Source organism: Dermochelys coriacea, chromosome 7 (genome assembly GCF_009764565.3).
Source record: "Dermochelys coriacea isolate rDerCor1 chromosome 7, rDerCor1.pri.v4, whole genome shotgun sequence".
In the NCBI taxonomy this organism is placed as follows: Eukaryota; Metazoa; Chordata; order Testudines; family Dermochelyidae; genus Dermochelys; species Dermochelys coriacea.
This window is the reverse complement of record NC_050074.1, coordinates 41,381,345-41,397,639: the sequence shown is the minus strand read 5'-3', so window position 1 is coordinate 41,397,639 and position 16,295 is coordinate 41,381,345. Positions and strand designations below refer to the sequence as shown.

The window sequence follows — 16,295 nt, the reverse complement described above, 5'->3', positions numbered from 1 at the left end:
CAACCACTTTGCAGCAGCTGCTCTGAAAAAAGTAGGAGGAACCAAGCTAACTCTCCCAAAAGTCGTACAATGGAACTCAGGAGTGGACTGTTTTGAGCACTAGATCAAGAACTGGCCTAATCTGATGACAGTTTGTGAACAAGATAGTGAAAAAATAGATACTACCGTCACAGCCAAAGTTCTCAACATTGGGCTTAAGAGAAATGTTGAACACATGCTGAGTACCCTGAAGCCTATTTCTATAGCCTTAAACAAAATGCAGAGAAATAGCTGTTTTATTGCTGATGCTGTTGAAATTTGGAAGAACTGAGATTTTCTTCCTTTGAACTAATTCATTCAAAATTGAGAAATCTTTGGGACTTGAAAAAGCAAGAAAGCTTGTTTTTCTTTTCCAGATGATGAACAAATAGTGAAGACGACTGAGTTAGCTGCAGAGGCCAATATTTTAAGTTTCTCATGTTGATCTGCCTGACATAGATTATTTAATTTTTGGTTTGTTTTTTTTTTTTTAATTCATTTAACCATTTTAATTAAACAATTTCAACAAAAAGAAACCTGATTTTAAAAAACTTGAATGTTTAACTACATTCAAAAATTCATACGCTTGTTTTGTTAAAATATTTTATGTTGGCTGTTGAAGAAAAATCCAGAACATGTAACATTTTTGTTTTAGTTAACTAAAATAATTTAAATGTCTGTCTGGTGATGTTCTCCTCCTAATACATCATGGCAAGAAAATCCTCCAAATATTAATGATTAACCTGTTTAATTGGAGAAATTTATGAAGTCATTGGGAGCTGAACTATCTGCTTCAATTACCTTTGGTAAATGACATAACCAAACAATCATTCATTTTCTGATACAGCTGTAAAACTAATCTGAAAAGTTTTCAAAATAAATCCTTTTAAAAATGCATAGTGTGTACCTTCTAAAAATGAAACTTACATCTATCTCTGAGTTGTGAAGAATATGTGTTAAGGTTATAACAACCAACAAGAATGCACTTTTATGTAGAAATCCATGATTAAATTGAGTATTCGAGTCCATTTGATTTAAATCAAAGTCAACATATGTGGTACATACCTATTCCTCTTCTGAAGAGGTACGAAAGCTTCTCTCTCACCAACAGAAGTTTTCCCAATAAAAGATATTACCTCACCCACCTTGTCTCTTATAAGCTGGCATGTCACCAATGTTTTGGAAAGGAGTTCACTCCAACATCTTGTTGGAAAATAATAATGAAAATCTCTCACCATCTAGTAATACAGAAAGGGAAGCTTTGGTAATCTCGCTTTCTGGCACTTTTGAAAGTATCAGTGTCAGGGATTAAGAGTGCGAGAGGAAGAAATACATTTCTCGAAATTTTGGCTTTGTCAGGTTGGCATTAGATAAGTAGCAGCAAGTAAACTTGATCATGCTAAATAGCATTTACACACCCAAAATTTTAACATGGACAAGTTTGTGATTCGGAAAGTATGTCCGCAAATATGCACAATACAAGTGGAAGAGGACACAACCAACAAGTTTTGCTCATACCAGCTAAATCAGAAGAGCTTTCTACTTCAGGATGTTAGTATTCAAGACAAGTTAAAAACAAAAGCAATGTACAAAGGAAACAGATCCACGGCAATACAAAATATAGTTTTAGAATCAGAATATAGTGATGGTTCTTGCCCTCAGTACATTTATATATTATCAAAAGAAAACATGATGCCATTTAAACTTCAACAACATTTAAGATGAATTATACAGAGTATCTGGAAAAGCCACAAGCAGTTTTTCCAAAGACGATTGCAAGAACTTAAACCACTTCCCAAAAAGTGCTTAAAACTTAATTACAGCAGCATTAAGACAGGTGTCAGAGTAGCAGCTGTGTTAGTCTGTATCCGCAAAAAAGAAAGGAGTACTTGTGGCACCTTAGAGACTAACAAATTCATTTGAGCATAAGCTTTCGTGAGCAACAGCTCAGGAGAAAGAAAGCCACAACTGAGAACAGTCTTTCCTGCTGCTGTGGTAAGGTGTGCAAAATTGTCAACAGCAAAGCAGCTGCCAAAAACATACAGATGATCCCCCTATTGAATCACACAGTGCAATGTCATATTGGAAATATGGTTGAAGCTAAAAACCGAATTACTTTTTATGATGCAAAATAGCACTGATTTCACAATCCAAGTTCACAAACTTACAGAACTAACTGTGTTCAAATTATTTGTGTGCAAAAGAAAAATTTTGCTGCAATGAACTGCATCACTGTGAGGAGTGCTTCCAACTAATTAACAACTTCAAGATATCAGAAGGTTTGTCTTAGAAGGACTGAACAGGAATATGTACAGATAGGGCCAATTACAATACAGGTAAGAAAAATGAACTTGCTTTTCTATTGAAACAATCAGCACCAAGAGCTAAATACACTCATGTTATTCACAGTTTAGACCACAGACTGTTAGTATTGTCATCAACCAATTGTAATCAAAGCAATACATTTTGTTTAAAATAGAGCATTAAGTTTGTTCATACAGGGGGTCCCCGGTATTTATCTCCTTCTTATTAGTCATTTCGTGTATCCATCGCTCATCAATAGGGGAATGTGCTCCAATTCACGTAGTCCCAATCCGCATATCCATCCCTTCACCTTTTGCATGACTTTTCTTTGGGTGCTTCCCCCAGTGTTCAGGAGGCCCTGGGAGGGAGGGTGAGGAGGGATGGGGCACACCCAGAGAAGGGGGCAGAACTGAGCAGGAAGAGGCGGGGGGGGGGGGGCGTTGGAGGCAGGCCATTATTTCTTATGTGGAACAATTCCCTGGTATCCGCCGTTTCAGTACCTGTTGCCCTTTTCAGGAACACAGCCCTGACGTATATGGAGGGCCCTCTGTAACAGGTCATTCAGGAGAACAACAGGGAAAGGAATAAAGCCAAGATACTTGGAAGCAGTGACATATTAAAAAAAATAAAAGCAGTATGATCAGAGCAAGACAGGTAAAAGAAGAGATCAGAATTCCTGGGGTGGAGATCAATCCAGGCCATATATCTTCACAGAATTGAGGAGCTGGTAGCAGTTTAACTAAAAATACCTCAAACTGCAGGGAACTGGCTCTGGCTAGTGACACAGGTCAAGCAATGATAACCCACTGGGGTGAGAGCATGTCTGGTCTCTTCACCCAAACAGAATAGTCTACCTTTCACTGTGGGGCATGATTGTGTTAAAAACAGGATGGACAGAAGAAGATATCTAGTTGAAGCAATGACCTTTGCTGGGGTGCTATCATTCTCCAGTGATGATGTCCTCCACTATCCTGATTAGAGCAGTGGTCTCCAACCTTTTTATGCCCAAGATCACTTTTTTAATTTAACGGCAACCCAGGATCTACTCTGCTCCTTCCCCGAGGCCCCATCTTGCTCACTCCATCCCCCCTCTGTCCATCGCTCACTCTCCCCCTCTCTCACTCACTTTCACTGGGCTGTTGCAAGGGGTTGGGGTTCGGGAGCGGGTACAGGCTCTGGGCTGGGGCCGAGGGGGTTGCAGTGTGGGAGGGGGCCCTGGGCTGAGCCTGGGGCAAGGGTGCTGGAGGGGGCTCAGGGCTGGGGCAGGGTCTTGAGGTATAGGGTTCTGGCTCCAAGAGGGGGTATGATAAATGAAGGGGGATAGCTGCCTTTTCTAGACACCCAGCCAGCTATCTATAAAATCCCTCTTAATAGCTGTTCTCTACATGCTTTACCTGTAAAGGGTTAAAAATCTCACTGCTGTGCATAGGTAAAAGGAAGTGACTGGGCATCTGACAAAAGACCCAATGGGAAGGCTAGAATTTTTAAAAATTGAGAAAGAACTTCCCCTCTGTCTGTCTGTGGTTGTTCTCCCAGGAAGAGGGAGTCAGAGCAGCGATGGTAAAAAGCTGGGGCCAGGTATGAAAAAAAAAAATCATCAGATCATACCTAGAAACTACTCATTTAAAACCCCAGATATTTAGGTAGATTAGGAAATGTCTAGGAAGATGCGATTAGGTTTATCTCTTATTTCTTTATGGCTTGTGGATTCCTCTGTGCTAACCCTGGTGCTTTTGTTAAGCTGTACCTCAAGAAAACTATTCTTGGTACTTAATCCTTGTAATTGCTCTTTTAAAAATCTAGCAATAGCTGAGTTTCCAGATATATTTTCTTTCCTTTTTTAAAAAATAAAATTTACCTTTTTTAAGAACAGAATTGGATTTTTGTATTTTAAGAGGTTTGTGCACATTGTTTAATTAGCTGGTGGCAACAGCTGATTTCTTTTCTTTTTTCCCCCATTTCTTTCTCAGCTCTTCCCTGGAGGGGATGGTGAAAGGGCTTGAGAGTACCCCACAGGAAGGATTTCCGAAGTGAGCCTTCTTGGTCTCTTAAAAGGGTTTTGCACTTGGTTGGTGGCAGCATCTACCAATCCAAGGTCAGAGAGAAGCCTTGGGAGTTTAATACATGCCTGGAGTGGCAAGTATTATTTTTAGAGTCCTTGTGGACCCCCACCTTCTGCATTCAAAGTGCCAAAGTTGGGAATCAGCCTTGACAGGGAGTATGGGGTGTGGGAGGAGGTACAGGGTGCTGGCTCAGGTGTGGGGCAAAGTATTGGGGTGCATGAGGGGTTATGGGGTGCTGGCTCTGGGAGGGGGCTCAGGGCTGGGGCAGGAGTGCAGAAGTGGGCAGGGGTGGCTGACTCCAGGAGGGAGTGGTATGGGATGCAAGAGGGGGTATGGGGTGCTGGCTCTGGGAGGGAGCTCAGGGGTGGGGAAGGTGCTTGGGGTGCAGGATGGGGTATGGGGGGCTGGCTCCGGGACACTGCAGGTTGGGTGGTGGAAGAGAAATGCTCGTCCAGCTGTACTCATGCTACTCCAGGTCTTAATGCTGCAGAGCCATTCAGAACCTGTCCATTGAAGGGGGAGGCACTTACATCAGGGAGCCCCGGCCCCACGCCACTCACAGAAGGGACCAACGCGGCGCCACATGCTACCGCTCTCTGCAGGCTGCCCCTGCAACTCCCATTGGCCACAGTTCCCTGTTCCCAGCCAATGGGAGCTGCAGGGGCAGTGCTTGGAGGCATAAGCAGCTCGCAGAGACCCTTTCCCCCTCTACTCCCCCCATGGCCACGGGAGTGGGGCTAGGGCAGGCAGAGAGCCTGCCTTAGCAGCAGCCCCGCTGCACCCAGGGGTGGCAGGTTTGTAGAAATTTTGGTGGTGCCCAGAACCTGCCCCCCCAAACTCTGCCCCCCCACCTGCCTAAGGCTCAGGGAGGGAGTTTTGGTGGGGGGAGGCGGTCTGGGGTGAAGGCCTTGAGCTGGGGATTAGGATCCAGGAGGGGTGGAGGGTGCAGGCTCTGGGATCAAGTTTGGGTGCTGGGTGTAGGCTCTGAACTGGGGAAAGGGGTAGGGGTGCAGGAGGGGGTGAGGGGTGCAGACTCTGTGAGGGAGTTTGGGTGTGGGGGGGTCTGGGATGCAGGCTTTGGGATGGAGTTTGGGTGCTGGGTGCAGGCTCCGGGCTGGGGCACAGGGTGGGCGTGCAGGCAGGGTGCAGGCTCTGGGAGGGAGTTTGGGGCAAGAGGGAGTGTGTGGGAAGGGTGAGGGGATGCAGGGGTGAGGACTGTGGGGCTGAGGATGAAAAGTTTGGGGTGCGGGAGGGACTCAGGGCTGGGAGAGAGGATTAGGGTGCGGGGAGATGAGGGCTCTGTCTGGGGCTGGGATTCAGGGGTTTGGGGCGTTGGAGAGGCTCAGGGCTAGGGAGGAAGGGCAGGGTAAGCCTGTCCTGCCATTAGTGAATGGGGGGCACTAGGACCCTGCTGCAGCAGTTGATTCAGGGAGCCAGCCAAGCACAGTTGAGCTGCAGGCTCCGGGGCTGGGGGAGGTGAGCGGGGGCAGAAAGTAGGGGGAGAGACCCAGCCCCAAACATTGGTGGAGCTGGGCCCTCGGGCCCTGAATATTGCTGAAGCCCGAGCACCACAAGTATATATAACTCACCACCCCTGGCTGCACCACTGGAAATAGAGATCAATTGGGAGAGTCTCCACAATTGACCTCAACCGGTTGGTGACCACTGGATTAGAGGCATGGCTGAATCTTCATTGGATAAAGAAGTAAAGCATTTCCTCTTTGGGTTGGCCTTCTCCAGTTTTAATTCTGATTGTAAATCCAACACAGCAATGACCCCAGATCTGTCACCTAAAAAGAGTGGCTCAGCAATGGCAATCTTCCTCACATCCGCTGCAGTGAAGACCAATGCAAACAACTCATTTAGCTTCTCTGCAATGGCTTTGTCTTTCTTGAATGCTCACTTAGCACCTTAATCATCCATTCACCCCACTGACTGTTTGGCAGGCTTCCTGCTTCTGATGTACTTGTAAAAAACTGATGTTAGTGTATGTCTTTTCCTAACTTCCTCTTCAAATTCTTTTTTTGGCCAACCTAATTATATTTTTACACTTGACTTGCCAGAATTTATGCTCATTTTGAGTTTCCTCAGTAGGGTTTAACTTCCAATTTTTAAACGATGTCCTTTTCTCCTATTTAGCTATGGTGCCATTCTTTTGGTTTTGTTATTTACCAAACTTGAAATTTAGATTAAGGTTTCTAAACAAGAGGGGTGAAGTTCTCAAATAGCCTTCCAAAGGGAGCAGAGGGGGCAAGAAAATCTAATTTGTTCCAAGACTGAGTTTGGTAAGTTTATGGAGGGGTATGATGAGGTTGCCTACAATGTTACATGGCCCATCTGCATCTGCTATTAGCAAATATCTCCAAAGGCTTGGGATAGGACATTAGACAGGGAGGACTCTGAGTTACTACAGAGAATTCCTTCCCAGGTGTCTGGCTGATAAGTCTCACCCATGTGTTGAGGCTCTAACAGATTGCCCCATTTGAGATTGGGAAGGAAATTTTCCCCAGGTCAGATTGGCAGAGACCATGGAGGTTTTTCATCTTCCCTTCTTCAGCATGGGTCACTTGCTGGTTTGAACTAGAGTAAATGCTGGAGTCTCTGTAACTTCAAGTCTTTAAATCAAGATTTGAGGACTTCAGAAATTCAGCCAGAGGTTATGGGCCTATTATAGGAATGAGTGGGTGAAGTGCTATGAGTCTAAGTCTATGAGTCCATGAGATGGCTGATCTACTAACATCAAACTGGCTAGCTACTGACCGGTAGCAATTGGGAGTAGGGAGCTTCCAAATGATGATGCCTAGGGTAAGGGCAGCTCTCATCTAGGTGTTCTGCTGCTGAGGCTCTGGGGCAAACTCTGCACAGATTTCCAGGAAAGTGTTTTAGGACATTCTAAAGTTCTGCCACCACTGCTGATCATCCCAGGTCTATAGCACTATCCTGTCCCACCCGTCATTGCTAGAGCACAAAAAGCAGCACGTCACCAAGTGAAGTCATTCCAGGAAAACATCAAGGAGACATGTCGCTCAGTTTCAGCCTCCTCCTAACAGGCACTGTTCCTTAAGTAACTGATCAAATTCAGGTGTTCATGCAACAACCTATTCATATTCACCACCATGAGGATAACAGTGCTTGCCAATGCTTCCTCCATGCTTCCAGTCAGCAGTTTGAAAATGGTACTGGCTCACAAAATATAGATGGATGATGGGATGAAAGAAGAGCAATCTTGGGAATTACTTAATTTGACCCCAAATCCCAAAATTCCACTGCCTTCTAGTAGGTATCCCACCTCAGATGTGCGAAAAATCCCAGAATGCATAAAGTACAGTTGCAGAGCAATCCACCATGGGATGCAAGACCTGAATACTGATCACTTGGTTTCAATCATCACCGTGCTGTGGGGCAGCAATGATGTAAGGCAAATTTACCTTAGTCAAGGAGTAACTGTGGTGCATATGCATTGCTCACGCAATACTTATTAAGGGTCACTTAACATGTATGGACAAAACATTCAGTTTCAAGTGTAGACATGCCTGAAGTACACACACATATGTACAGACAATGTTTGCTACATATGAGACAGTGAACCACATTACTGTATCAAATACAAAATGAGTATTGGTTTGACGGTACACATATAATATAAGTGATTTTCTGCAGTGTCAGAGAGAGTGAAGAAAATGAGTACACAAAACCTAAGTTTTTGAAGGATAAGCACAGGAGTTCTCAAACTGGGGGTTAGGACCCCTCAGGGGGTTGCGAGGTTATTAGATGTGGGGTCGCGAGCTGTCAGCCCCCACCCTAAACCCAGCTTTGCATCCAGCATTTATAATCGTATTAAATATATAAAAAAGTGTTTTTAATTTATAAGGGGGGGGCACACACTTTGCTATATGAAAAGGTCACCAGTACAAAAGTTTGAGAACCACTGGATAAGCAGGAAAGCCTGAAGAAAAATATTTCTACTCTCAGACTCATTCAGCTGTCAAGAAGGTTTTCAGAAATCTGAAACACAATGGAAACTCAATTATTTTCACAAGAAATAATTCACAGCACTGGAGTTAACTAGGTCTCCCCCGACCCTCCATTCCCACAGTTATTGCTGTTCTCATTCACTCATTTAAGAGAGTGAAATGCCACATTACAATCACTCACTTTTGCCAGTTTGGAAATGATTCTCAAAGTGTTCCTAACATTGTAGGAGACTCCTTCAAATTACTTGGAGTTCTGACAGACCAACAACAAACAACAATTTATTGGTTAGCTTAATAATGATGTGAAGTATTAGCACTACACTGTTGTGTTTTTTGTAATGGTAACCTGTGTCAGAGTAGCAGCCGTGTTAGTCTGTATTCGCAAAAAGAAAAGGAGTACTTGTGGCACCTTAGAGACTAGCAAATTTATTTGAGCATAAGCTTTCGTGAGCTACAGCTCACTTAAGTATTAAGAACAATTTTCAAAGAAATAGGTAGATCTGTGAGAGAACTCATAAATTTAAGACTGTTTTGGAAAGAATTTAGCAGTAGAGAACCAGAGCGGATAAAAAAAATATTCCATTAACTACAGAAAGAACTGGTCTCAAAAGCTATTGTGCATGTGACAGAGAAATTATCCAAGAAACAGAAGACAAAATTAGGAACACAGTAACTCCCTATCAGGCCACAATAAAATAGTCCCTATTCAATTTCTGTACCACTTTTACAAAAGTGTATCAGTAAAAACAAAAAGTATGTAAGAAACAAAATCCATTATAAAAGAAACAGGATCCCTTAACTACCGCCAAAGAAAAAAAAATTAACTCAGCGCAGTACTCATGACTTTTTGCACCAGATATAAAAACAAGAAATGACTCTTACAGCTGTGGTAATAATGATCGTCTCATGGGGTTCCCCTTCTCTCTCTCTCTCTCTCTCTCTCTCTCTCTCTCTCTCTCTCTCTCTCTCTCACACACACACACACACACACACACAAAACTACAGCAGACCACCACCAGCACACAACATACCCACCCCCACAACTAAGCCCATGCAAAGTTTAATATAATACAGATGTGTTGCAGATACAGCACAAAATGCTGCATTCTACTGACAGAGTCAAAGTTTAACTAGTTAGGAAACACAAACAAAGTTGAAGCCATTCCCCTGTCATGTGGCCCACTCACTGCTAGAGTCACCTCCTCCTGGACACTCTGGGGGTTAGCTCCGTCCAGTTGCTGGGCCCTCCTCTAGCAGTCTCTCCACCCAAGGTCCTCTCTCTCCCGCCCCTTTAGCTCCAGGAGCTGCAGCTTCCTCTTCATGACTGGGCCCTTTGGCCAGGTCTCAAAAGTCCTCCCCTTACGTCCTCAAAGTCTTCGAAGGCGAACTGCCCCAGGCAGTCCACTTTCCACTATGTGGACTGTACCACTTCCCCAGTGGCTGGTAAGGAAACCCAGGTCCACCCTCTACTTCAGATTCCATCTCAGGGGTCCGCACTTCAACAGCTAAGGTCTGCCCTATCCAACTCCTTGTTGCTTTTCCCTTGACCCTTGCCTACCTTTCTGGCTCTCTCTCCTCCCAGGGAGTAACTGTAGACTACCCTCTATAGTTCCAAACATACCTCTCTTCACCCAGGGAGTGACTCTAGACTACTTCCCTGGAGCCCCTAGCTGCTCTCAATTCCTGGGCTTTCTACAAGCCCCTTCTTTTCCCATCCAGCTGAGCCTCATCTAATTAATCCCTGCCTCCTGACTCCTCCTCCTGGTGGAGAAACTGCAGAACTAAAACTCATTTGCAAATTTCACACCATTAATTTGGGTTTGTATAGGGACTGGGAGTGGCTGGCTCACTACAAAAGCAACTTCCCCTCTCCTAGCATTGACACCTCCTCCTCAATTATTGAGAGTGGACTACATCCACCCTGATTGAATTGGCCCTGTCAATACTGATTCTCCACTTGTAAGGTAACTCCCTTCTCTTCATGTGTCAGTATAATAATGCCTGCATCTGTAATTTTCACTCCATGGATCTGAAGAAGTGGGTTTTTTATCCACGAAAGCTTATGCCCAAATCTGTTAGTCTTTCAGGTGCCACCGGACTCATCGTTATCTTTTCATACAGACAGACAGTGATTGAGCTCATTGTCTTTCTCTTCACTGCAATGAGCTCTTGGCCACTCTGAGGTTAGAACATGTCCAGGACAGTGGTTGTTATGTGGTGGAGATAGGCCGTGCATTTTCCTTCAATAACTGGAAACATTTTTTCAGCATATGCTGCAAACCAATCTTTATCTTGTATATTCTTTTTACCAAAAGTGAAGACTATAGCTATATGGATACTCAGTCTAAGTGTGTTATACGCTGCATCAGCAATCAGGGGAGGTGGAACACAGGACACAGCTTCCTGGAGATTTTTAGTGAGTTGAAGACATCCTCCTTGGTCTTTTTTGTTATTGATGTTAATGTGTGGGCAAACACCTTTGTCTGATATAATGGCATTTCCTTATTTTGCAGCATGGTCTGTGTCACAGTCTGAACTGTAAAAACTAAGTATGGAGAATATCCTGTAGGTGTTTTCTCTGGGTGACAATTAAATCCAGTTGGTGCCAGTGGCTAGATGTGGGCTATCTCCAGGAGACCTTCTGGCCATAACTACCTCTGGAAGTAGTTATAAGCAATGCACAGTACTCTTGTAGTGTTTGCCCACTGTTATTCATTTTTCCTCCTCCATGGTGGCCAGTGCATAGCAACCACATCTCGTGATGAGAGGCGACATTAACATTGAACTATCCCAATAGATAGAGTCACTCACCCAGTGGTAGTTTGCTGGTGACACTGTCTACCTACTAATAGAACAAGTCCCTCTCTTGAAAGGTGGAATAAAGTGCTGGTGCAAAGGTAACAATGATGTTGGCAAACATGGAAGATATTCTTAGAGATAGAATACATCTTCATATTGCAATGGGACATTTGATCCTGGGTGCTAAGGAGTTGACTGCAAAACCAACCATCCCATGTTTGTGATGGTAGTTTGCTTTTTCCTTGCTAAAAGAAGGCATAATGCACCTCGCATAGAGAGCCTGCGTCAACTAGTCTGATGTCAGAGACAGAGGCTATGTCTATATCAAGCTTCTCCAGTTCTCTGTCAATGATGGCAACCTTTCCAGGGTCATTGACCTCACTGAGGTCATCCTCACAGTGCAAGTTTTCCTCACATTCTGGCAAGCAATGAATAGGGCAACCATCATACCTGAACCTTTGGCACATACACCTAGGCAGAAAAATGAGGAGGCTTGCATTATTACTAGGAGGGGGGTATTTGGTCCCACTGACTGGATCAAAAAGACATGAAAGACCAAAGATATTTGGAAGCCAGCACCAATGCAGGAGATGCCAGAGAGCAGAACTGAGTTGCAATGCCAACCACCTGACGCTTTCTCCCCAGTAAATTCAGTTCAAAGTTTTCTCCCCTAGCTTCTGTTCAACCAAGAACCATCTGCAAGGTATCAGCACCCGACAGAATTACTCCTTTGTGGATATTATTTTTCATTCCAGTGGGTATCTGGCATACCCACCAGTATGAATTGGTGAGTGGTGGGGTTCCCGGTTTAGTCACCAAGCAACTGATTCATGGCAGGTTACGTGATACCAGTAGTAAGCCTCACATTCCTGACCTATGAGGATGATAGCACTAGATGCCATGGCTTAGCTGGTTAAATAACTGTCTAGTAAACAGGAGATTGTGGGTTCAAATGCCAGTGGTGCCTCTACTTACTTCTCACCTCTCTGCTAAGAATGATAAATAAATCACTTCAACAAAAATATTAAACTTTTTTTCCAACAAGACCATTGTAGGCATGGTAGCATGACTGACATACTGGGGTGCAATCCAGCCAAGTGAGGGGCTGCTCTGCACCTTGGGTGCCATAAAATGCCTTACTGCAGTAGCTACCACCTGGCCCACTCACAAGCAGCCTGCCAGCATGCAAACACCACCCTGAATGTCTGTATGCAATTGCAGCCTGCCAGCCACACTTGGGTCACACTCTAGCTTTTACCAGCCTGGGTTCTTTCTGCAGAGTGACCCCAACACACTACCAGTCCTAGATTTTCCCAAAAATATGTTTTGTACTGACCAGCCCTCTCTTAGACAGTCCAAATATATTAAATCTGTTGTCCCTTTAAGGGAAAAATACACAACAACTTGCCAACTTAATGGCGTTACCCAATTTAAGTTAAACACACTGGATTAGTTTCAATTAAAGAATAAAACATTTATTTAACTACGAGATTTTAAAATGACTACAAGCAATGAGGCATAAAAGTTAAAAATGGTTACAAGAAAAATAAAGTTAAACACTTCCTAGGGCCTAACTTAAACTATCCTTGATTCAAAGTGAAGTTCTTACTATATCCTAACAGAATTACTGACCAAACTTTACAGGTCTGGACCTCCCACAATCCAATGGCTGTTTTTTTTGTCTTCTCAGGTACGAAGGAGGAGATGGACAGAGAGAGATACACCTTGGGGTGTTTGCCCCTCACTTTTGTAGTTTAACCCCCTCAAAGTTTATCCAGTCTATCCAGCTGAGCGGAAGGAAACAGTCTAGTGAGGAAAGATGCTACATGCTGTTCTCTGTCACCTGTGTGCTGAGATGCAGCTTTTCTTTGTCTTCTTTCTTTTCTTTCTTGCTGAGGACATGGTTTACATCTTATATGCAAATTGAGATAACGACACATCCCTTTATATAAGACTGATTGACCAGTTGTCCCTTAACTAGCTAGGAAACAGACTCCTATCCTTTATGAGGGTCATTCACTAGAGCGACATGCGATGACACACATTTTGCCCACGTTTAACAATGTTGGAACAGAAAAGCAGACCAAGAAAGAGTTTATTGCACATTAATTGAAATTAGTTAAATTATCTCTGGACTAAGCAATACAAAGGTTCTAAAACACATAAAAATGTATTCCTGTTTTTAATATGGCTTCATAATTCATAAATGGTCCTTTTCCAGCCTTAAAAAAAAAACTATGATAATCTAATCTGCCCTTCTGCCATGACACAAACCATAGAATTACCTCTATTAATTCCTATATCAAACCCAGTAATCTGAAGGTATTTAAGAGCCACTGATTATAACAACATGTTACCAAGCGAAGAAAATGACAGCTTTTTCAACAAATCCAGAGAATCAACCAACTCAATACTTTCTCTAGTACAATGAACCATATCAACCATACAAAAATAATTCATTTAACATAAACAAAAACCTTACCTGGACACAAACTTGCTTAAATCCGAATATTCACCACATTCCATTATAATGCTGAGGTCAGTAACAACAGCAGATATGCTGTCATTACTCTAGATTGGAGAAATGAAGAAAAAAATGCAGATTAATTTATAATTATATATAAACTTGCTAGTTACAGGAGATCTTAAACACAGATTTTAAAGGTTTCAGAGTAGCAGCCGTGTTAGTCTGTATTCGCAAAAAGAAAAGGAGTACTTGTGGCACCTTAGAGACTAACAAATTTATTAGAGCATAAGCTTTCGTGAGCTACAGCTCACTTCATCGGATGCATTTGGTGGAAAAAACAGAGGAGAGATTTATATACACACACACACAGAGAACATGAAACAATGGGTTTATCATACACACTGTAAGGAGAGTGATCACTTAAGATAAGCCATCACCAACAGCAGGGGGGGGAAGGAGGAAAACCTTTCATGGTGACAAGCAGGTAGGCTAATTCCAGCAGTTAACAAGAATATCAGAGGAACAGTGGGGGGTGGGGTGGGGGGGAGAAATACCATGGGGAAATAGTTTTACTTTGTGTAATGACTCATCCATTCCCAGTCTCTATTCAAGCCTAAGTTAATTGTATCCAGTTTGCAAATTAATTCCAATTCAGCAGTCTCTCGTTGGAGTCTGTTTTTGAAGCTTTTTTGTTGAAGGATAGCCACTCTTAGGTCTGTGATCGAGTGACCAGAGAGATTGAAGTGTTCTCCAACTGGTTTTTGAATGTTATAATTCTTGACGTCTGATTTGTGTCCATTCATTCTTTTACGTAGAGACTGTCCAGTTTGGCCAATGTACATGGCAGAGGGGCATTGCTGGCACATGATGGCATATATCACATTGGTAGATGCGCAGGTGAACGAGCCTCTGATAGTGTGGCTGATGTGATTAGGCCCTATGATGGTGTCCCCTGAATAGATATGTGGACAGAGTTGGCAACGGGCTTTGTTGCAAGGATAGGTTCCTGGGTTAGTGGTTCTGTTGTGTGGTGTGTGGTTGCTGGTGAGTATTTGCTTCAGATTGGGGGGCTGTCTGTAAGCAAGGACTGGTCTGTCTCCCAAGATCTGAGAGAGCGATGGCTCGTCCTTCAGGATAGGTTGTAGATCCTTGATGATGCGTTGGAGGGGTTTTAGTTGGGGGCTGAAGGTGATGGCTAGTGGCGTTCTGTTGTTTTCTTTGTTGGGCCTGTCCTGTAGTAGGTGACTTCTGGGTACTCTTCTGGCTCTGTCAATCTGTTTCTTCACTTCAGCAGGTGGGTACTGTAGTTGTAGGAATGCATGATAGAGATCTTGTAGGTGTTTGTCTCTGTCTGAGGGGTTGGAGCAAATGCGGTTATATCGTAGCGCTTGGCTGTAGACAATGGATCGAGTGGTATGATCTGGATGAAAGCTAGAGGCATGTAGGTAGGAATAGCGGTCAGTAGGTTTCCGATATAGGGTGGTGTTTATGTGACCATCGCTTATTAGCACCGTAGTGTCCAGGAAGTGGATCTCTTGTGTGGACTGGTCCAGGCTGAGGTTGATGGTGGGATGGAAATTGTTGAAATCATGGTGGAATTCCTCAAGAGCTTCTTTTCCATGGGTCCAGATGATGAAGATGTCATCAATGTAGCGCAAGTAGAGTAGGGGCATTAGGGAACGAGAGCTGAGGAAGCGTTGTTCTAAGTCAGCCATAAAAATGTTGGCATACTGTGGGGCCATGCGGGTACCCATCGCAGTGCCGCTGATTTGAAGGTATACATTGTCACCAAATGTGAAATAGTTATGGGTCAGGACAAAGTCACAAAGTTCTGCCACCAGGTTAGCCGTGACAGTAAACAACGCTTCCTCAGCTCTCGTTCCCTAATGCCCCTACTCTACTTGCGCTACATTGATGACATCTTCATCATCTGGACCCATGGAAAAGAAGCTCTTGAGGAATTCCACCATGATTTCAACAATTTCCATCCCACCATCAACCTCAGCCTGGACCAGTCCACACAAGAGATCCACTTCCTGGACACTACGGTGCTAATAAGCGATGGTCACATAAACACCACCCTATATCGGAAACCTACTGACCGCTATTCCTACCTACATGCCTCTAGCTTTCATCCAGATCATACCACTCGATCCATTGTCTACAGCCAAGCGCTACGATATAACCGCATTTGCTCCAACCCCTCAGACAGAGACAAACACCTACAAGATCTCTATCATGCATTCCTACAACTACAGTACCCACCTGCTGAAGTGAAGAAACAGATTGACAGAGCCAGAAGAGTACCCAGAAGTCACCTACTACAGGACAGGCCCAACAAAGAAAACAACAGAACGCCACTAGCCATCACCTTCAGCCCCCAACTAAAACCCCTCCAACGCATCATCAAGGATCTACAACCTATCCTGAAGGACGAGCCATCGCTCTCTCAGATCTTGGGAGACAGACCAGTCCTTGCTTACAGACAGCCCCCCAATCTGAAGCAAATACTCACCAGCAACCACACACCACACAACAGAACCACTAACCCAGGAACCTATCCTTGCAACAAAGCCCGTTGCCAACTCTGTCCACATATCTATTCAGGGGATACCATCATAGGGCCTAATCACATCAGCCACACTATCAGAGGCTCGTTCACCTGCGCAT

The 16,295-nt window shown here is 43.9% G+C and overlaps 1 protein-coding gene across 2 annotated transcripts in view; it reads right to left on the bottom strand.

Annotated features, from left to right (window-relative positions):
- LOC119859060 (centromere protein P) overlaps positions 1 to 16,295 on the bottom strand; it is a 327,648-nt gene that overhangs the window by 298,487 nt on the left and 12,866 nt on the right. For both annotated transcript variants that reach the window (XM_038410702.2, XM_038410701.2), the window contains exon 5: positions 13,641 to 13,729. In XM_038410702.2, coding sequence (XP_038266630.1) covers positions 13,641 to 13,729 — 89 coding nt within the window. The remainder of the gene's footprint in view (positions 1 to 13,640; positions 13,730 to 16,295) is intronic.